Source organism: Platalea leucorodia (assembly GCF_965183815.1).
Source record: "Platalea leucorodia genome assembly, chromosome: 3".
NCBI classification, from domain to species: domain Eukaryota; kingdom Metazoa; phylum Chordata; class Aves; order Pelecaniformes; family Threskiornithidae; genus Platalea; species Platalea leucorodia.
In genome coordinates this window covers 83,664,511-83,686,117 of record NC_138825.1, presented here as the reverse complement: position 1 = coordinate 83,686,117, position 21,607 = coordinate 83,664,511, and the positions used below count along the sequence as shown (strand labels likewise).

The 21,607-nt window shown below is 42.9% G+C and overlaps 1 protein-coding gene across 1 annotated transcript in view; it reads left to right on the top strand.

Annotated features, from left to right (window-relative positions):
• Positions 1 to 14,322, top strand: part of KLHL32 (kelch like family member 32) — a gene marked incomplete at both ends in the record, with an annotated part of 101,840 nt that extends 87,518 nt beyond the window's left edge. The window contains 4 exons of the mRNA XM_082305657.1: positions 7,508 to 7,566; positions 9,993 to 10,194; positions 12,257 to 12,351; positions 14,161 to 14,322. Of these exons, the coding sequence (XP_082161783.1) occupies positions 7,508 to 7,566; positions 9,993 to 10,194; positions 12,257 to 12,351; positions 14,161 to 14,322 (518 nt within the window). The remainder of the gene's footprint in view (positions 1 to 7,507; positions 7,567 to 9,992; positions 10,195 to 12,256; positions 12,352 to 14,160) is intronic.
• Positions 14,323 to 21,607: the final 7,285 nt, after the last annotated feature.

Sequence of the window (21,607 nt, the reverse complement as noted above, 5' to 3'; positions counted from 1 at the left end):
GTACCAGCTGGGTGTGTTCAGAGCATTACCCTGTTTATTCACTACCTTTCCTATTTTATCAGTGCAGAGAGACGTGCGCCTGTGATGGGCAATTCAAATACATGGATGCTACTACTGCTGTGTCTTGATTTCCGCCCCCCCCCCCCCCCCCCCCCCCGCCCCTTGTGGTTTACATTTGTCCGTCTCTATGAAAAACAGGACTTTTTAGGAAATGGTGTTAAACGCGTTCATATAAAATCATTGAACAAGTACTAGAAACATCCATCAGAGTGTGGTCCTTGATCCAGTACATGAAAAAGTAATATTTTTTTCTTAATTTCTTTTTTTCTGTACAAAAAAAACCCAAGGAAGTATTTGATAGAGATTTTTAAGTCAAATGTGGGACTGGTTGAAGATTACTTTTAATCTTTCCAGATATGTTAGGAAAGGGAAAATTATGCTGAGGATTAATTAATGTGCTTAGTTACGTAAGTGAAATGCCTGCCTGCCTGTGTGTTTAAATACTATCTGCATTTATATAATGAAGCAGTGTGATACTCTGTTCAGGGATATGCCTCTAATACAGCTGTAGAATCAGGGGAAAAGGTAAGTGGAAGCCTATTAGATGAACTCTTTAAAACTGGGCAAAACAACAAAAAATATTTTATCATTGTCATTCCATTTATATTTGAAAATGCTACCAACATAGCTTCTGTTGTAAGGTCACAGTGAGGAGCAATTTTTGGCAGTGGAATAAGGTAGACAGGACTTTTTGGTTGTATTTTGTATAGTTTTTAAGGAAATGCTTAGCAGTTTTGAGTTGCTAGATTCTGACAGGTTATTATGAATTACGAGAGCATTCTATGCAATACTTCAGTAGGGTATTGATCTGAATTATGTACTCACAGATTGCAAACTGGGTTCTGTGTATTGAATAGAGTTATTTTATAAATAAAAGTAGATGGAGATGTAATAACTGTAGCTAGCTTTCTATTATTAATTAATTGCTTAGAGCTAGAATGTAGCTCGCTGTATGTGTATAATCAGGGGCAGGGGAATAGTAGAGAGAGATGTTTTATTGTTCCAAAAATATCAGTAGTCACTGCTCAAAGAATCCACTGTTCATCATCAAATGTAAAGTGTTAACGTAAGAGTAATCAGTAATGTAGGAGGGAAGCGAATTTTGAAGTATGTGGCCTAAAATTAAGTAATTAAAAAATTAGTCTGAGTTAGGGATGTTTCTGAGCTGTATCCCTGTTGCTTTTTCTGGGAAATTGGGTCATCAGCAAGAGCTCTCAAAGTCAGTTTGCTACTACCAGCTGGCAAAGTAACCATGAAAATGTGCCCAGTTTTTTAGTATGTGAATAAATTAAATGGTGATAATACAAGTTTCTAGCCCTTGTATTTGTGGAGCGAGTCATCAAAACATGACCTGCACCCAGACCGTTTACTTATTCTACAGCCAAAGCATCAGCGCCTCTGCTACAGCCCCTTGTCTTCTAAAGGCTGTGCTAATCAAAAGCTGACTAGGCTTAAGGGGTTTTTACTATTATTATTGGGATTCATTGTCGGCTTTACTTCGCTGCTCCTTTGGGACAAATACGAGAAGGAATAAAAAATAATAGAGCATAAAATCATGGCAAAGGCAGCAGGGAAGGGAAGTGTGTTAAACAAAATGCTGTAAGCGCACACTGGCAGTAGGAGACGGGTGGCCGGTGTTTCAGGTGACAGGGACTCCTAAGCTGCTACCTCCCCTTTGGGGTTTTTAACCTGCCAGAAGGCTCAGAGGGAGCACTCTGGAACTAGTCGGACCCTCTGGTCAGCACAAATGGGTTCAGCTCGTGAGTCTTCTGAGCTCCATATATTATGGAACATATTTTTATATTTGTGTCGTTATTTTTTCTCGTCTTTTTTTTTTATTTTTTCACAGCCCGTATTTTATTTTATTTTCTTATTTCAAAAAGTAGATGAGAATTCATTAAAATAAGTTTTCTGTATTGACAGTACAGCATCGGGCAGATGGTTTGGAAATTTTATAGAAAGATGAATCTTACAGGCCCCAGTTAACATGTGACACCGTGACCCATTTCACAAACGAATTGCATGCCACATGCTTGAAAAGTGAAGTATTTGAGTGAAAGAGAAACAAAATGCACCAAACCCTTTGGAGTTCAACATTACTAACAATCATTCCTTATAAAAGCAGGGAAATCTTTTCCATAAGAGCGAGAACTTGAACTATGCCCGTTTCCCTGCATCCTCCATGGTGCACACATGCAAATCTGGAGACCTGCTTTCTATACACCTGAACTTTCCTCCTCCCGCATAGGTGTAGAGCCCGTGGGGATAGAGAGGGGCAGGGAACCTCTGCCAGGCAGCTCAGCTCTGGGCCATTCCTGCAGCTGCAGCTGGGGCTAAGGAGGCTTCCCCTCCGCCTCAAGTGCTCAAGAGATTAGCACATGAAAAGTCTTCTCTAAAGCAAAGTATTATGCTGTTGTTTCGCAGAGGTCCGAGTTGCCTGACCTTAAGTGTGTCAGCTAAAATCACATCTTGACATGCACATGGAAACTCAACTTGGGGGGGTAAACAAGCCAACCCCGTACAGTTGCTTCATATTTAACAGCTTTTTCTTCAAAATTCAAGATTCTTTTTTTATTATTATTATTTTTTCCCTAATGGTGGAGATTTTGACCAAGGAAATGATGGAGATCACTATCTTAGAGAATTATTCTGAGTTTGCAAGTGGTTTGGGGGGGAAAGTATTACCTTACTATTAGTATGCTGTTTGTTGTGAGGAGAAGAAATTTTTTTCTCAGTAAATGCCTATGAAATTGTTTTATGAAAAATAGATCTGGAATAAGTAGGAATCTACAGTGTCTACCCAAATCAAGTTTTGCAGTGCAGCTGGCACAGAAATTATCAGGAGCAAGAGCTTAACAAGTGCATAAAAATTGCCTCAGTGACCCAGTCTTAGTCTGTATATGGAACAGTGTTTCTTTATTATTGTCATTATATTTGAATAAAGATAACAGATCTCACACCTTTCAAGCATGGACGTTATAGGTTGATGCCATTGATTCTTCTTAGATTGAAGGTAAACATCAGGTTTTAATGATTTTTAAAAAAAGAACCCACAAACAAACTAGGGCTTGTGCCCCTCTTGTTTGCAGCTGGATCGCATCCGAGGTGGAACAGTGCTCATCAGAGCTGCTGGCGGTGTCTTCCAGGGCACTCCTTAGGGTGGGAGAATACGCTCCAGCTCAGCTGTCCTCACTGCACCTGGGCTGGCTGAAGTAAAAGGCGAGGGGCTTGCACGTTGAGGAAGGATTATCTTGTGTTTAACACACAGACACCTAAGAGAGGAGAGATTTCTATTTTAAAATAGCAGAGCACCTTGGGGCGCATGTCATGAGTTTCTATATATTCCCTGGATTTGCTGGAAGGAATACACGTGGGAGCTCTTTGCCAACATGTAGTTTTACACGTCTCCCAGCAAACTCGGATTCGTGCGTGCAGCCTAGCACTTGGGGACTTCAGAGAGAGTTGTGAGATTTTCTGGGGGATTTGGATTGGATTAGATTTCTCTAGTCATATGGGGGTCTTACTAGGACAGATTCTAAATATGGATTATAAATTTTCGATTGGGAAGATGGTGTTGGATCTACTGCCTCCCACCCTTCTCTTTTTGGAGGTGTTTTATTGAAGGTGCTTTTCAGTGCAGTTTGTGAACTGTTTGGGGGACTGTAACAAACCAAAATATTTCCCGTGTGTGGGGAAGGGCTGGACAGGTGGGTCTGGGACTCCTCCAGGACCTCTCCATGTAGAGGGGCACTGTTGCATGAGTTGGGAACTTATGGGTCTTGGAGGGCTTAAGAAGCAGGATTTACAGCCTGTGATTGTGATTGTGGCAGTGTAAAAATATTGTAAGCCCACAGGCTGGATGCTGGGTTTCCCATGAGTGTGCTCTCGCAGCTGTAAGAGCAAGAAAGACATAGGCTTGTCCTGAGAGTGCTTCTTGCCTCCTGGAAACTCTAGTTCTCAAAGCAAGCTGCTCAAGTCAAAGCGATGCAATCGTTGCTCTCAGTTTATAAAACCCAGTGAGTGCTGACCAAACTGTAAATTTTCTGTCATTCTTCCAGCCAGACTTTTTTTTTCTCTTTCCTTAACCGGTGGGTTACTACCACATTAGCTGCTATTGCTTGACATCAAATTTAATAGCATGGTTTGTATTTGTAAATACTTCTTTTCAAGTGTAGTTACGATGCCTCCCTGCCTTTCCCCTCCTTTCCTCATAGAAAGCACTGCACAGAAGCTTAAGAAATTATCTCGGAATTACCCCATTTTTTTCTGAGAAAGTATGTATTATTTTTAGTACCATTTAAACTTTTTTTTTTTTTTCCTTTTCCTGTTTTTTAAGAGACATATTGCTCTTCTTCTGCCCTTTCCCAGCTGCCTGGAGTATTTAAAAAAAAAAAAAAAATAGTTCAAGAGGACACTGCAGACTTGTTAAATTTGAATTTTGGCAGAAAATTTTAAACTTTTGCTATAGCACTTCAAAGTTAGGAGGAACTTGAGTTTGAAAATTGATGCAGATATAAGATGGCATATTTAATGACAGATGTATCTATAGAAACCTGTTAAGATGCAGATTATCCCCCTGGGGAGGGGAGATCAAAACTGCCAATCTATAAAATATACTTGTTAGGGGAAGGCATGGAATCTATCTCTGCGAGCACTTTGATTGCAGGGGACAGTGTAGCAGCATGTGGCATCATAACCTAAGAGCAGACAAATCAGCTTGATGACTTTCAAAGCCAAGAATACTGCTGGAGGCAAGGGTACTCCAGTCTAGAAGAAATTAAAACATATAGAGACTGTTATTAATTCCAGATCTATTTTTGTGTAGTCAAATCTGTATGCAAATCCTTAGCATCTCATTTTGGCAGATTAATCTAAAAGTGAAGAGCGGTATGTGAAGGGAATGTAATGATAAAACACCACAGATGAGCAATATTGCAGGGGAAAAAAAAAAATCTAAGCTGTGTACTTGATATGAGGGGCTCTTTGTGAAGAGAGGCAAATAATTTTGCTTATTTGATTATTTCATTATTTTACAAGGAAGCAAACCCCTTCTTTCTCTTCTTCCTCCACATCTTTCCCCCCAAATTAAGGTGTCCTTTCTGAATGGAAATACAAGAGCCAGCATTGTGTTTCTGATGCATCTCCCATAGTTTGCCGTTCTGGAGGTAATCATCCAAATAACTATGATTTTTATTTTTCAAAATACTAATCTGACATCTCATTTTTAAACATTACGCTAGGAGTGAAAATAACTATGTAAAAGAAAATGAAATTACAAAACAGATATTAGAAAAGATTGTTTTGTGTATGTGGCTGACGGCCACTAACACTGTGAAGGCTGCACAACAGCGTAGAGACAAATAACAGATTGCGAGATGAGATACGGGAACAGTCATTGCTTTCCAACGCGTGTTCTTGCGTGTGTACTTCCCAGGTGCTGCGATGGGCAGTGCGTGGCATAGTGTGATGGAAACAGCTTGGGAAGACTACATCTCATCTCAGCTGTCTGACAGCCTGTAGGCATCTCTGAGCTGGGAGCTTGCGCTGCTGTCCCTGTGTAGGGGCCCCAGGACAGGCTGGTGCTTGCAGAGATGCTCCCAAATAACAGTGTTTTGCCTTCCTGCTACTGCGGTTGAAGACAAGATTCTTGAATAGATTTGTCCTTAGTTTCTGCTATCCATTGATTGGATTCTTGGCCTTACTCAGGTTATTTGAAGTGAGCAGAGGGTGCATCTATGTTAGCCACTAGCTAAGCCCAGTAGGAGCAGATCAGCAAACAAAACCTTGGTGCCCAATTCTCTATATCTACTCCCTGTACACATTTTTTTGCTTTGGACTAGATTTATTCTGGTCCTCTGGACCAAACATTCCCAGCACTCAGCTGGTACAAAACCATCCAAAAGACCAGTTATTATTTCACACCCTTATGCCTCTGTTAGGAACTGGAACACAAGTGGTGCACATCTGGAGTGGAGGTTCTGGTTTAACTTGAATGCACACCAGTAGCGCCCTGCAGCCTGAAATGATGTGTGAAAGGTGGGGGAGTCGCTTCAAAATCACAGTATGGCTCTGAACCAAAACACTGTGCGAGGTGCAGCTGGAGGCTGGCAAAATGAGGACTCCCCAGCGCGGAGGCATGTTAAGAGCGGTTGGGGATAAAAGGAAAAAACCCAGTGGCCTTAGTAGGACTGGGCCATAGCTCAGCCGTCAGGAATGAAAGCAGCTCTGCTGCTGCTCTGCCTGAAACAGGGGATATCCTTGTAAAAAGCGAAGCATAAACAAATGTAATGACAAATGAAATTCCTTCCTTTCATTGCTGTGGATTTCGTCCATCATTGGCACATGCTGTTAAAACTGTAATATCAAAAGTTTGTCTGTCAATGTGAGTTTCACTGGTGTGGCCTAGTTAAGTCCAGACCTTCTGGTAGGATGAAAGGTGAGGTGCAGCTTGCTGGCATTATTTCTGGTCCCAGCTTCCCATGGGCCCAGGGTGGTGACAGAGGGGGGACTGGGACCTGTGGCAGTGCTGCGGTGACACCATACCCCCAGGAGGCTTGAGCACACTCAAGAACATGTTTACACTGGTAGATTACAGACTTAAGACTGAAGAATTTTTCCACCAGTATACTCAGATTTGCCATTTAAAACCAACAGAGTACAGGATGATCGGGGATTAAAGGTATACTGTGTTGAGGTAAATCGTTGGTTTGCGGCATCTACTTGGGTCAGACTCTATTCTGGGCTTTTTTGCGGTGCTTCATACCTTGCTTTCCAAACATTATTGAAAGGTACATGCGCTAAATGATGGTGCTGTTTCTGGTCACTATGGAGGAACCTCCCACCGTAAGTCTACAACTAAACCAGGAGATGTTGTCTGCATAATACATACCAAATACAGAATTTCCTTCAAATATATAGGTGAGTGCAGTTGCACAGGGTTGCGCTATGCTTTCTGGCTGGCAGCTGTGTCCCACGTCACGCTCCTGGTTAGGCAGAGCTCCTCTCCGACCTCTTCTTCTCTCTGATGCAAGCCTGCCTCGTCCTCCTTTAAACCGTGCCACTCACTGCACGCTCCTTGGAACAGGGACGGGTTTTATCTTCGTGTGTCAATGACGGCTGAATGTACACTCTTTTATAAACAGATCAATTTTTATCTCATTTTTAGCCCATGGAATTAGCTTTACAAAGGAAGTGTGCAGGGGGTGGGGTGGGGTGGTGGTGGTGTTTGTTGTTGCTATTTTGTGTTTCTAGATGTTTGACAAATGTGCTACTTATTACCTTGTAACCAGATTAAAAAGTGCAGTGGAATGTAAGCATAAGTGGTGGTATGCAATGTAATTATGTTGGCAAATGAACCCTAGGACTGGTTATTTTGCTGTACCTGATCTTGGTCCTGGTTTTGCTTATACAAAAAAAAAAAATGTAACCTGTATAAACTCTTTCATAGGAGGAGTAACAAATACTGCACAGTATCAAAACAGGCTCATGGTCTATGATCCAAAGCAGGTGGGTATCTGTGTCGTATGTGTGTTTTCCGTATGTTTTGCTTCAAACAGGTCTCTTAGCAAATACATGCAATGATTTTGAAAGGCTAAAAATGCTGCCCATTTGAATTAGCGGTGTTTTAAATTCATTTTGTACTGATATGTGAGTATAACAGAGTAATGGAGACCCTGACTTTTTATTATATTTTTTTAAGCCTGTAGGTGTTAGAAACATCTAGATTAAATACAGAAATGTGCTTTAAATCCCCTGTATTTATCAGTATTTATTTTGCTTTTTCATTTTTTTGTAATCCAGCAGCCCAGGGCAACATATAGTCAAAGTCAGTGTCACAAAACTGCTCCTTGTCATTGGCATTTCTGCTTTGAATTGCATATACGGGCTTTTTGTTTTCTGCATACTTTCAGAACTATACTACCTGGCCGTGACTTATTCTGCTGACTGCAAGGGTGCCTATCATTTCATTACCCAAGCACCTAAAATATCTTTTAGGGATTATCTCATACATTATGTATGTGTTTTGATTAGGTTAGCATGGCTCAGTAACCGTTTCAGAGGGTTAGGGCATGGTTATGCCCTCTTGCTTGTGTTAGGAATTAAAAGTCCTAAGCTTGCAATCAGAGTTGCATAGCCTGATTTACACCCGTGTGGAAGAGTATTGACTTTTCTGATTGTAGGATAGGGGCTTTGATTGCTGTACTTGGAACCAAATTGTGCCAGGAGATACTTCTGTATGGTTCCCAGTGACTTTAATGCATAGCACATACGGGTCCTGAAGCAGAAAGCAGGCAATGACACACCTGCCTCTTTCTTTTTGAGGTACAGTTTTATGCATCGATTGTACAAATCCTGATTCGGTCCTGAATCCAAGTAGTTATTACAGGCAGCAATCTTATTTTGCTTATGAAGGGGACGCTCCTATTTAGATGCTGTTTCTCCATCGTGTATCTTTCGCTTTAATTCTTTACTTGCTGAGGTGAAAGTTGCACCCCAAAATACTGGTGGCAGGGCTACTTCAGCATGCCGTGCCGACGGCGAGAAACCTGGCCTGGCGTGTAAAGAGTTACAGAGGAAGTGTGCGCTTGCATTCTTCAAATGCAGTCCGCTTCGTGTTTGTACACACGAGCTCTTTTTAAAAATTCTGCTGGCATATTGTTTACGGTGGGTACTGGAAACCATCACATCTGCTTGCATCTCGCACAGAATCTCAATAACTCTATCATTCAGCACCAGCGCTTGCTTCTGCGCGAGGCCTTTGTGGCGAGTCGATAATGCCTGCCATCTGCCACAGAGCACACAGCTACCTGCCAACAAGCCGGCTGGGGTGACCTCTGCTTCCCCACCACTGATTAGTATTCACACGCTGGCTTATTAGAAGTGACCCCACCAGGCCCCTCTGTTTCTTTGCCTTTGCAGTGCTTTGCAGCTCACCTGGCAGGCACTGCAGTGGAGGAAGCTAAAGATATAATCAGGGGATGCAGGCAGGCTTTGCAAAGCAGATGGTGTCTATAGTCTGGTGTTAAGAGACTGGACTACTAATGCAAGCATTAATGCCTAATATTCAACTATTGCACAGTGAAATGTATAGCTATATATTGCGGAGGTTAAAAGGCAGTAGTTATTAGAGGCTCTTGAGTTACCGCAAGCGGTAGCACATGTAACACAGAGAATTTCCTCACAGATTTTAACTTCCTCCGCTTAAATAAATTAATCTCATCCATTGCCACGTTGTTTGATTTGGTAAGCGTAGCAGGAGCAATTATTTTCTTAGGTTTAAAATACTGTGCTTTAATCCCTCTTCTTCTGTGTCCTCTTGCCCCTCCCCTGAACAGGTAGCATTCTCGAATGTTGTTAACCAGGAAGAAAAATAGGCAAAAGGCTGTGACTTTGTAAGTGCCCACAAATAAAGGGTTAGCATTGAACCAAATACACAAATCATTTGAGAAGATTCTTTGGGAAATTATTTTTCCCTGTTGCTTCATTCCCCAAGGATAAGATCAAATAAGCTTCTGAATAACGAAAGGTAGAAGAATCTCTCTTCTCTCAGAGCTAGTTGGTACGGATAATTTTAGTACTGTATACAAAGGAGACATCTAATAGTCTTGCTTAAGGAGGATTTGCTACTGAATTATAAAGAAAAAAAAAAAGCTTTGAAACCTGATGAGCTAAACAGAAAAAATACAGAGCAAGAAATACTATTAAATTAGTGAATTTAAATGTGAGAACTGTAAACCACATGTTGAAAGTCCAGTATGTCTAGCCCGTGTTATAACCAGCACGCACGTTTAACATAGGAGCAACAGAACTCTATACACTTGTGATTTCTGGCCAAGGGTAAGGAGAACACCACTAACATGCTACTATTATTGTACTACTGATATAGGTACGCCTTTGAGCAGTGCTGAGACAAGTTCTCTTTTGCTTTCCAGAATAAGTGGTTAAGCCGTAGCCCGATGTTGCAGAGGAGAGTGTATCATTCCATGGCTGCTGTCCAAAGGAAACTTTACGTGTTAGGTGGGAATGATCTGGACTACAATAACGATCGGATCCTGGTTCGGCACATAGACTCCTACAGCATAGATGCTGACCAATGGACGCGTTGCAGCTTCAACATGTTGACAGGCGAGTATTGTACACCAAAAGAGGAAACTCGCTACTATTAGAATAAGACATCAATTCTTTCCCCTTTACGTGCCTTCAGTATGTGGAACTCCACAACTTCATCTCAATTGCCTCTAATTTGGGGGCCATCGTTGGCCAACAAGGCACTTGTGATTACTGTTCTCATATTTAGTGTTCTACAGAACGTTTTTTCTAGGATGTTATAGGATAAATTTTTAACAAGGTGCACATAAATGTAATTTAATTAAACAATCAAAAATTCTTTGTCATCGTATTACCAGTACTTATTTTTGACTTTCTAAAAGCTTGCCTCCACTGATAGATTTAGCTCCCTGTTTGAGTGTTCAACAGGCAGATCCATCTCTACCATGGTATTGTTTTGTAGTGCTTCCTGCTGGCGTTATAGAGCACTGAACTCCATTAACCATCACTTATTTCTAAGCAATATCTTCTTAATAAATTACCCGAAAGGAGGTGTCTTTGTTGGAATTCTGTGAAGTCAGGGATGACTTGAGTATCTCAGTTAGCTATAGATCTGTTAAGTTCCCCTTGACCATCATTAGGAGGACCTGCTACAGTAGCAACTTGCAAAGCACTGCAACTCACTGTCCTTGCCACCCAGTCCCCTATATTTCACCGCCACTTAATACAATTCCCAGATGTACTGCTCCCTCAAATCCCCGGGAAGAGCGCGTGACACGTTCTCAGAGTAGCACCAACAGCAGCTTTGCAGAAGAGGATGCGTTCCCAGGACAGCATTAATGTTGGGGCCATTCTCTTGTGCAGCAGGCTTGGAGCTCAATGAGTAACAGTATTGGCTGCCAAAAAGTTTCAGCATAGACTGCTACAGGAGTCCTAGAACTGAGCTTACCTCACTTTTCATCCTCTTCCATTTGGTATTGCATTCATTTCTGAGATCTACCACTGAAAAGGATACAAAGGATGTAGGAGCTTAACTAAAAGCTCAGGATAGCTAGAAACACCATGTTAGAGAAATGAACCTCTGACAAAATAAGACAGTCACCTTATGTAATTTTCCTCCTGGTAGGTTTAAAAGCTGCTCTAGTGGCAACTTTGTTCTTTAAGATATTGCATTTGGTTTCTTAATTGAAATTCTTAATTCTTGATTTTGTGGGATCTGGAGAAGGGTTGCTTGGTTTCTGAGGTCATCAGAGTACTTCATGGGCGTTGAGGAGAGAGGCATGGATTAAAAAGGACGAGTAACAGACTGTCAAACAGAACTAGTTTTTCATATCCCTTTTGCTCTCTATTTAATTATTTTATTTTATTACCTGGAGGAATTGAGAGCCTTTGAGAAGGACATAACCTGATTTGCAGCTGCAAAAGAACTGGCACTGCAGGCACCCCCATTCTGGAGCTGACCCTATACCACTAAATGCTGTGATAGTAGCCTCTCCTCAGATATGACCTGGTGGGTTGTTTCTACAGCCTGCACCTTGAGAAGCCATCTAAGCCTTTCTTTGCGTCTCTGCAACTGGTGGTAAAGGTGCCTGTTGCACTGTGTAGTACAGATTTTTTTTTTTTTTTGAGGCTGTATTTATCCTTCAAAACTTCCAAACTTGTTCAGGAAACCGTTGCTATGGGAATGAGCTCGCACAGCAGCTTCGGCAGTGTTCACCATACTTGCACCTGCAGGAACAGGGGGATGAACAGGTACGGGCAGAACGGGAGGGGCATTCGGCTCTCTCGGCCTACGTGTCCATCTGGATGTGCATGTGTGATCGTAGCTGAGAGGCAGGTGGGGAGCTTGCCTATCACCTATGAAATACAGGCATACAAAAACCTGTGCCATTGAGGAGACAGCAGATGGTCCCCTGCACAGCCTCAGTTTATTGCTCACCGGGGCATCTCTCCGGATAGCACCGTATGGGGCTCCCGCGGAGAGCAAAGAACAGCCCTCGCACTTCACCTTCAGTGTCGCAAGTTGTGAATTCTGAAACAGTCGAGTTACTGCCGGGTGCATTTTCATTGTATTACAGAACTCCAACATTCGGTGTTAAAAGGGTTAATTAAACACTGAAAGTGGTTTCTATTTCCTTTTTTGCTTTAGGTCAAAATGAGTCTGGAGTTGCCGTCCACAATGGTAGAATATATTTAGTTGGCGGCTATTCGATTTGGACAAATGAGCCTTTGGCATGTATCCAGGTGAGCGATTTAGGTTTCTTTTAAAGTCTTTTCCAATAATTTTGCAAGGATACGTTTTGCACAGAGGTTATTCAAACAGGAAAATGAATGTGAAGTGGAGAGATTAAGGATGTTTCTTATGCAGCCACTGAATCTGCATAAACACAGAGAGGAAATACCGTGGATATCAAAAATATGTCCAGATGAGCCATTAGATCCAGTTATTCTAAGATATTCTAGTAAAACAGCGTTGAGGAGTCTCTCCTTTGGCAAGGTTGGGTAAAACAGCAGGTATAAACTCTCTGGTTACACAATCAAGTTGAAAAGTAAAAGGATTGCAGAAATGGATGATGGGGCATGGGCTAACAATTTTTCAGCCCATCTTGTGATTTTTATTTTTTTTTTTCTCTCTCCAAGTCGTCTTTCTGAAGAGCAGCCAGAGTTAACGAGTTGTTCTTTGACAAAGTTCAGGCAGCCTGCAACCTGCCCTAGCGCTTACTGCTTCAAAGCTCGAATGGGAGGTTTTTGATCCCTGCTGTAGGCAATAGGTTGTCCAACAAACTCTTCTACTCTCTCATCTTGTGTAAGAGCAGCTTACCTGCAGACCCATGGCTTTCAGATACTCCTGTAGAGAAATTAGGAATTCTTATCTTTCTGCATTTTTCTGAGGGAAGCAAATCTGCGTCGCAGCCATCACTTTGTGACCAGCTGGGCAGTTAGAGACAGAAACTCCTCGGTTTCTGCACTTTTGCTGATAAACAACGTTTTCATTAGCTTCCAACTAAGGATTTTAGGATTTCACCTCTAAACTGTCCCATAAGGCTAGAAGTTAGACTTAGCATAACAAGGGAATGCATTACATGTCGAGCTGCTGGTCTTATAATGAACACTTATAAGCATGCGTTTGTAAAGAATAGATCATGCAAGATAAGGAGTTAAAACCATGTTCTGGTCATAGTATAATTTTGTTTTACTAAATTGTTGGATACCGTACCTAACAATTTTTATTGGAAAAAGTAATTCAAACTGGCTTCACTAGCTGACATACAGTGCTTCAGATGGAGTAATAGCACAATATCAAGGCGGTGGCTGTACTCCACCAACACGCTCATTTATCATCAGCAGGTACTTTGCAGTATTGCACCGGGGTTTAAATACTGCTTAGTGACAAGTGAAAATGATCCTGGGATCTTGCTTTCTTAAATGGATATTTGTCCACGTCCCCAGACTGGTTGTGAACTGGCAGCCTGCCCGAGACAGTCCCCGCATTAAAGGGAAAAGAAGTATGACGAGTGCTTTGGCAGAGCCGTGCGTGCTGCCCCTTCTCAGTTGTTGGCAGCGTGCCTGGCTTTACCCAGGAAAACTAGCCCTTTTATCTTCAAATTCAGCAAACTGGAGGTTGCTCTCTCCGTTGGAAGAAAAAAATCCACTTTTTCGATATGTCTTAATTTTCTTCAAGTCATTCATTTATTTGGCCCTTCCAACTTTGATAGAGCTCCCTTGCTCCTTATATACCACCAAGCTGACAAGTGATTTGTCCTTTGGGGTAACAGTAGCACTTCTGCGCAGAGCACCCTACTTGGGCGGTTGCACGTTCTGCTGCTAGGGAGCAGGATCCAATGCCGCTGTCTGCGGCTGAGCGCCTGAGCGAGGATAACATTTGGGTGACGGGGACGGCAATAAATCACCAGATCCATAAATACAACCTAAAAGTGATCTGAAATGACCTTTTTGTTGGGATTAATAGTACCTCTATGCGGTGTGTGCCAGCAAATTTGTTTCAGCTTTCTTTTGCGACCCCTGAAATATTTTGTATGCTTTGACCTGCAGGTGCTGGATGTTAGCAAGGAGGGGAAGGAAGAAGTGTTCTATGGGCCTACGCTCCCCTTTGCTTCCAACGGAATAGCAGCGTGCTTTCTTCCAGCTCCTTATTTCACGTGCCCCAACCTTCAGACTCTGCAAGTGCCTCACCACAGGATCGGCACAATGTGAGACACGAAACGTGCGCTTCATAAAATCAGAAGCAGAGGGAGAGAAAAAATCAAACCCTGTGTACGGAAGGGTTTCTCCGGATCAGTGAAAAGGATCAATCCACATGGGCTGCTGCTTTACCATCACACATTTGTCTTAAAGTCGGATCACAACAGGCAGGAAGGAAGCTACAAAAACTGCCTGCTGTTTCTCTCCTCTGCCTCGGATGTAGAAGCATATATGTGAGAGCGTTTGGCATTTCTGCTGGTGACTACTTGCTACCTGTCTCTCCTTCATTTCCTTATGCAACTTCGTAAGGTCTTGTGAATGCTCTCAGCTCCTCCTGGGCTGCTGCTCTTTGGAGTCTGCACGTTCAGTTGTTCATCAATGGCACTTTCAAAGCTGATAGAAAGCTGTGTTTATGTTGACAAAGATGATATAATACTATGGTAATTATGCAACTTACTCGATACCTTTGGCAAAAAGAATAACAAGTGTGTTGACTTCCAATTCCAAACTCCATCGTTTACAGTTTCTCATTTAATAATACTTCATTTGAAATTTAAATACTGCAAAGCAGATTAAAACAAAAATAAAAAACAAACAAGCCCTATAGTATAGGAGGAAGAGATAAAAATTGTCTCAGCTGAAAGACAAAGACACCGAAGTGTCGTGTTTAAACCCACGTCTGAACTGAATGTGTTTGTCTGAGAATCTAAAGATCATTTGGGACGTCACTTACCAAGGTCTACTATCAAATAAATGTTACCTTCTGTCATATGATCAATTCCTCCTGACAGCTGCAGTCTTTTAATAGTGGAGAACAGCCTCTTTACTGTATAATTAAAATGTGCCATTTACTTAATATTTTTAATATCCAGTTTGCAAGGGGTCACCACATTTACAATTATCAACGAACAGTCTCATTTTGTCCAACATATGGTCCCACAAATCACTGGTCTCCAGAGGCTAAACAGGTGTAGAACAATGTCAATATTTATTTATTTATTCTTTCAGTTTATATACTGTGTCTCCATTCCATACTCCAGGCATATGCCAGGTCACAATAAATACTCTAACCTGTTATATTTTGGCTTTGCTTGGCTACTGCAGCCCCTGTCTCTTATTTCCCTCTTTTATTTCCATATCTAACAACAACTTCAATGTTTGTAAATATTAACCAAGCATGTAATTAAATCTTTCCCTATTTATGATTTATGGGTACTCTGCACTTCTCTGCTTTACCTACTGATCTGTTCCCTGCCACCGTGCTATCTGAGCAGACCTATGAAATTCCTACTGAGGCTCATGCAAATGCAGAAGACGCCGCAGCAATAGCCTGCGCTTGCTGGACAGGAACAGGTTTGACTTCGTCCACTGAGCAGCGTTTCCAAATCAAATGCATCTTTTAACTTTTAAGGGGCTGGTTAGTGATACAGGGGGGTGAACTCTATCACCGTTTCTATCTCCAGCTGGGCAGCGTACTCACAGAACATCACCTTCCCTTTTCCAGTAAATTTCAGGTTAGAAAGTTTTGTGGGTTTTTTGTTTTGTTTTGTTTTTTTCCTGTGCTTTCTCACTCTCCTTGCACAGAGCAGAGCTGCAGCTGCAGAGTCTTCACCTGGCAGGCTAACTTGAGTGCTAACAACCCTCCCTCTGCACACCAAGCAAGCCTACATCCAGGCAGTGCTTTTCTCTGACTGCATGGGAGCTGTATAGGCTGTGCATCAGGAATTTTTTGTTTTGTTTTGTTTTAATTCCTTTGACCTCCTGGAAATGAGCAGGCAAGGGCCAGCTCTCCTAACAGGCCATTTACACTTTAAAAAGCTGACTGCTGCCCTGCATGGGCTGCAGGGCCCAAGCCTGGCAAGTATTCAAAGTTCGACTTACGTGCAACTTGCAGGGACGCAAACAAATATCAAAAAAAATAATATCAAAATAAAATAATCAAAATGCATGTGTAGAGATCTTTGGGGCTTTGAGCCTCATGCTGGAGGTCCCACACCAGGTGAGTGATCAGCTTTTGCTCCAGTTGCAGAACTGACATATACTTGCTCTTTCCCAGGTGGTGGGAGAATTAATTTCTTAGCCTTTGTAAAGCCCAGTGCGCTTCCAGACAATAGTGCAAAGTGTGTTTTGTATGTGTCAGCTTACTTTTCCGGCTTTTATTCCTAGGCCTCGTAGCTTATCACAGCTGTAGCTATGAAATCATTCCTAAACTGCTCCTTCTGGAGCGTGAGGGATTACGATGGATCTGGTCAGCTACCGAGCGGCGGCAGCAAGCTGCGACAGAGGCCCGGGTCTGCGGAGCCGAGGGGGGCAGCTTCCTTATGCAAAGCAGCGGGCGCCTCCTGGTTCAAGGGCTGAAAGGCAGGAGTGAATGGCAAGAAAGTTATTTATCACGTTTGGTCTGCCCTTTCGACGCTTTTACTGTTCTGGTGGTTATCACCAATTGTCTGTACTGGTGAATAGCGGTTTTAAACAGCTGTGCAATTGCATTAAATTAGTTAGGGGTACCACAGCCACAGAGCCTCAGGACAACACATATGCTCCTATTAGTGTCAGGATTCTGCTCTGGCTCTTAATCACCAGGCTTCAGTGATTCGAGAGAAGTCTTTCATGGCAACCTCTTAGCCCCTAAGTTTTTGTGCCACACTTTCCTATCTGGGTCTTTCTGCTTTTGTTGCAGGACCTACAGGGAGAGATGAAGGTGCTTTGCGGCACCTGAAGTCAGAACATGCCACGTAGCCCTTGCCAGGTGAGCAAAAGCTGGTTATTTATTGCCAGGTAAGAAGAGACGGGTGTAGAAGCAAGAGCAGGCAGAGAGCACGCTGGTGCCGGCAGCGGCTCTGCTCCGGCTGAGGGGTGTGCGGTAAGGAGGAGCAGGGGGTGGGAGAGCAAGGCCGGCTTCCCCTGCGGGCCGCAGCTGCGCAGGAGCCCGGCTGGCGGAGGCTGCTCCGTCAGCTGAAGCTTCTGAATCACCGTGTCCTTGCTCTGCCATCTTCCCATTTAGCATCCCTGGCTTCTGAAACTGCACCAGTTGCAGTCTCCTGTCTGCGAGCTCCAGATCCACCTCTGCTGTTCTAATTTTTTTACGATTTTTGGCAAACTTAAACCTCTGGACCCAGCCTTTGTCCCTGCCCAGCCTACCAGTTTTGCAGTTTAGCTCAGTTTTTCCATAAAGCCTTAAAATTGGCCATAATAAAAATATTTCCACACTTGATGGTTCTGTTACTAGAGTCAGCTCAGCGCAGCGTAAGAGCAGCGGCCGACACAAGGCACTCGGGTTCCCAGCTGGGAATGTGCAAGGTAATGGCGCAGGCTGCAGCCAGTGAGAACGCGCCAGTGCTTCAGGAAAGAGGTAGCCTTACAAGTGAAGGATGCAGCAGCAGTCATTAACTGTTGAGTTCTGTGCATTTCCTTAGATTCACAGAATAAAGCTACTCACAGCTGCAGTCAGGCTCTTGGGGCACAAGGTCTTGAGAGCTGTGCTGAAGAGCCTTTCTACTTTTATGCCTGTCCCGTGATCTCCTTTTTTGGGCCGTTCCCATAAACAGCAATATTTCATCCTTTACACAGCATACTTCACTTGCGTCCAAAGATACATTATCAGCTCTTCTTAGCTATACATAACCACAACAGCAATCAGCTGCTTTGTGCTTTTCATCCAAAACAGACACAGTTTCCAGAAGCAGCAGCACCAACAGCCTCAGCTTCCTCTTTGGTCTCTATGGAGGGTTTCACACCCAAGCGCTGACCAAAGAAGTGCTTACACGTTATGAGCCAGCACGCAGCAAATCCGCTTCTGTGCACTAGCGTTTCGAGTTGTGGCTTGTGATTTTCTTCTTAACTTAGCAGGGAAAGTACCTGACTGAGAAGAGTTCAAACTTCTGTAACTCTCTTTCCTCTAAGTTTTGCCTTCCCCGGTTACCCTCCCCCAAACCTGTACAGACATTTAGCACATCAGTTGCAGAATCATGGAGAAATAGATAATTGAATATTCACACATGCAGAAACAACACGGGCAGAATGTGGAACAATGTGGAAACAAGCGCAAAAAGAGGCGGCATCTGTTTATTGAAAATTAGAATGTAGAATAAATTAAGAGGGCAAGGTTAAAACACTTCATCTGCAGGCAGAGTTTGTAGGGGAGGAAGACTTTGCAGGAAGTTTAGCACATAGACTATATAAAGAGCTTACAGTTTTATTTTTGCAAAATGGGCTTTTTTTCCCCCCCCCCAAGGACACATTTTCAAGGGGAAAAAAGTGTCCACGGAAAGAATAGTTTTCCAATAGAGAGGATTATATATAGTTGTTTGACAGTAATGCCAGAATTAAAACGCTTGTTAACTCTTACTGTGGGTAGATTAGGCTACGTTGCAATACTTCAAGTACTGAAGGACAGAGGAAGTATTTTCAGCAATACCCTCAATTCATGTAAGCCCATGATGTGCTAATTTTTCCACCAGTGCCAATACAGGTCACGGTGGCCCTTTCGAAAATGAATAATGAATTCAGCAAACTTGAATTTTTAATACCTGTTTAGGTGACATTCTACAGGGAGGACAGTAGATCCAAGTTAGTGTTTGATGGACTGAAAAATGCAGCGAACGTGGCTGTGGCATGGAATCACCCTGCTGGCATTTCCTAAGGCCTGCAAAGACACCGCATCTATGAATACAGGATCCGAGTTTTATAATTGTTTTTGTTTGGTTTATGCATACCTTCACATTTCATACATTAAGCCTACAAAGGGTTTGCCGTTTTAAAGCTGCTCGAGTAGACAAAAGCCATATCCTACTCATTCATCATAAAACAAGCTTAATTATGCTAGGACATATTGACACTGCATCAGATTTTTAATCTTCAACATAATTTTATAACCATTGCTAACAGATGGGCTGATTATACTGAATTTGAGTTTTAAGTAATAGTTAAAAATTATAAAATATGATTAAACTGAAAATACCCATGCATGCATAATTTTCAGAAGCTACTGAAAGAGGGAAAGCCAGAGCGTGATAAAACCTCTTTTCTGTTTCCTGAGGGAAATATACATTGCATTGAGGTAGACAGATATCAAAGTTCCTTAAATGACTCTGTAAGTAGTATATGCTGTTGGCAGCTCCTCTTCTGTGCAATCACAACAGATATGCAGAACCTTATTCTTTCCCTAGGTCTGCTACTCTATTCCAGCATAAAAGGTGTAAATTTTTCTATTTCAGAAGCTGGTTTATTGAAACAAGTGCCTTCCCCCCTCTATTTTTTTTTTTTTGTCATTGAAAATGAAAGCAAGGAGTAATTTAAATTACCGTGTTCCTGCTCTTTAATAACAATAACAAATGGGAAATTCTTATAAAATAGAGGGACAGCTTTGTGGGGCTAATGGAAGTTGCATGTGAATTTTGAACAGAAGGTGTCTTTTTTTTCAGTTACCATTTTAAGGTTACTAAAGGAAAGATAAGGCAGACTTCCCTCTCCCTGCCGTTGTTCATGATGTGCTGGTCATCTATTTCGTATCCCAAGGATGATAATGGGTCAGAGGTGATCAGTATCCTGAATTCTGGAATAGGGAAAATACAAAAATGCAATACTTTCTATTCAGCTCTCAATTCTATATATTGCAAAAAGAAAGAAGGGCAGAGTAGTCCTCTACCCGCTTGTTGGCCAGAGGAGTGTCCCAGGGTAGGAGACCAGCACAGAAAATGCTCACGAGGTTCGCGCCTGCTCTACTTCGAACGGGTCTCCTGCCAATGTTAGTGGCGTTTCTAAATGGAAGGAGATAGTGGGCCTGGACCATGCAAGAGGCTTGGGGGAAGAAACAGCTTACTGAGATTTAATATTTTGTTGTAACTTCATTGACATATGATGATCCTGTAGCGAGAATAATTAATTAATATTCAAAATGGCTTAATACCACCAACTTTTCATATATAGAAAGAGAGGACAAAGCCCAGGTGTAGATGTTGAAGTTTCTCTGAATTTCATTAGGAACTTTAGCTACAATGTTTTTTCAGGATCTTTTCACCCTCAATTATGGAAGTTACAAGCACAGTAAATGGCATCTTTGCAATCAATGGTTATTTTTAAACATAACTGTGAGAGACCCTTCCCTTCCATGAAGTACAGTGCTGCCCTACTGCTACAAAAATGCAGGCCAAAGGAGGATCCTGTAAAAGGCAAAATCAGGCTATTACTTTATGGTGAAAACATGAAGTAATACATACTGGGGCAAAACAAAGCTGTCTGGAGCCGGCACGTGTTAGTACAGTCAACACACCCACCGGCAGCGTGGCTGTGGCCATCAGATCTGACCTGGCTTGTAGCTCAGGCCACTGCTGTGTCTCTGTAGGATGCTGACTGGCACCCAGCGGTGGTTTGCCTTTCAGCCCTCTGTTAATATTGACCGCTCCTGCGGGACAAGAGGCTGACCGTCAGCATCGCCCTCCACAGCAGCACGTGTGGGCAGGCGCTGGCTGACGAGAAGGCAATGAAGGAAGGACCCAGGAAAGTTCTTAGCAGCACTGTTGCTCCAAGCCTGTGAGAGGACACAAATGCCTGAACGAGCTGGGTTCAAAGAAGCAGCGCTGCACTGGTGTCTGTCTGTCTGTCCAAACACCAGTGGTACTGGTACCAGTGAGTTGCTTGCAAGAGTCACTGACCCCTAGCAAACCCACAACCCTCAGCTCGTTTGTGGCAGGCACCTACATTAAGGTCTGACATGCCCCGGGAACCACAGCCCCCACTAGCAAACGGATTCACACAGCTGCTGCTGTCAGGGGTTGGTGACATCCACGCAGCAGTTTCTGTTGTCTTTGCAGTCAGTGACAGAGCTCATATTAATTACCAGTCTTTATTAGATATGGAGTAAGGCTTGGTATCCATCTCCAGGAAGGTGATCTTCCCAGGCAGAACTAACAGCTGAGTTGCTTCTGCTTTCACATTTTCCCTACTCTGCATACAGGGTCCAATACAAGCACCTCAGCACACACCCACCCATTTCAGCCTTGCACAAATGACCATGGGGATGAGTCTTTGGTGGAGGGAGAAGAGGAAAGCAAGCTTGGCAGGGGCTGAGTTCCCTTCCTCTGACAGGGGGCAAGGACACCGTGGCTCACCCGGCCGTGGAAGTCTTCTTTTCAGATCCCCTCGTTACCCGATTCACAGCAAGGCTCTATCCCGTTGTTTATTAAGCAAGGTGAAGAGGCAGACTTTGCATCTGTGTGCAGCTGAACTGCTCCCGTCAGCGGCAGCAACCAGTGTAAAAGCCTTCCAGGATCTCCTGCTCTTTAGCTTAAGCACGTCT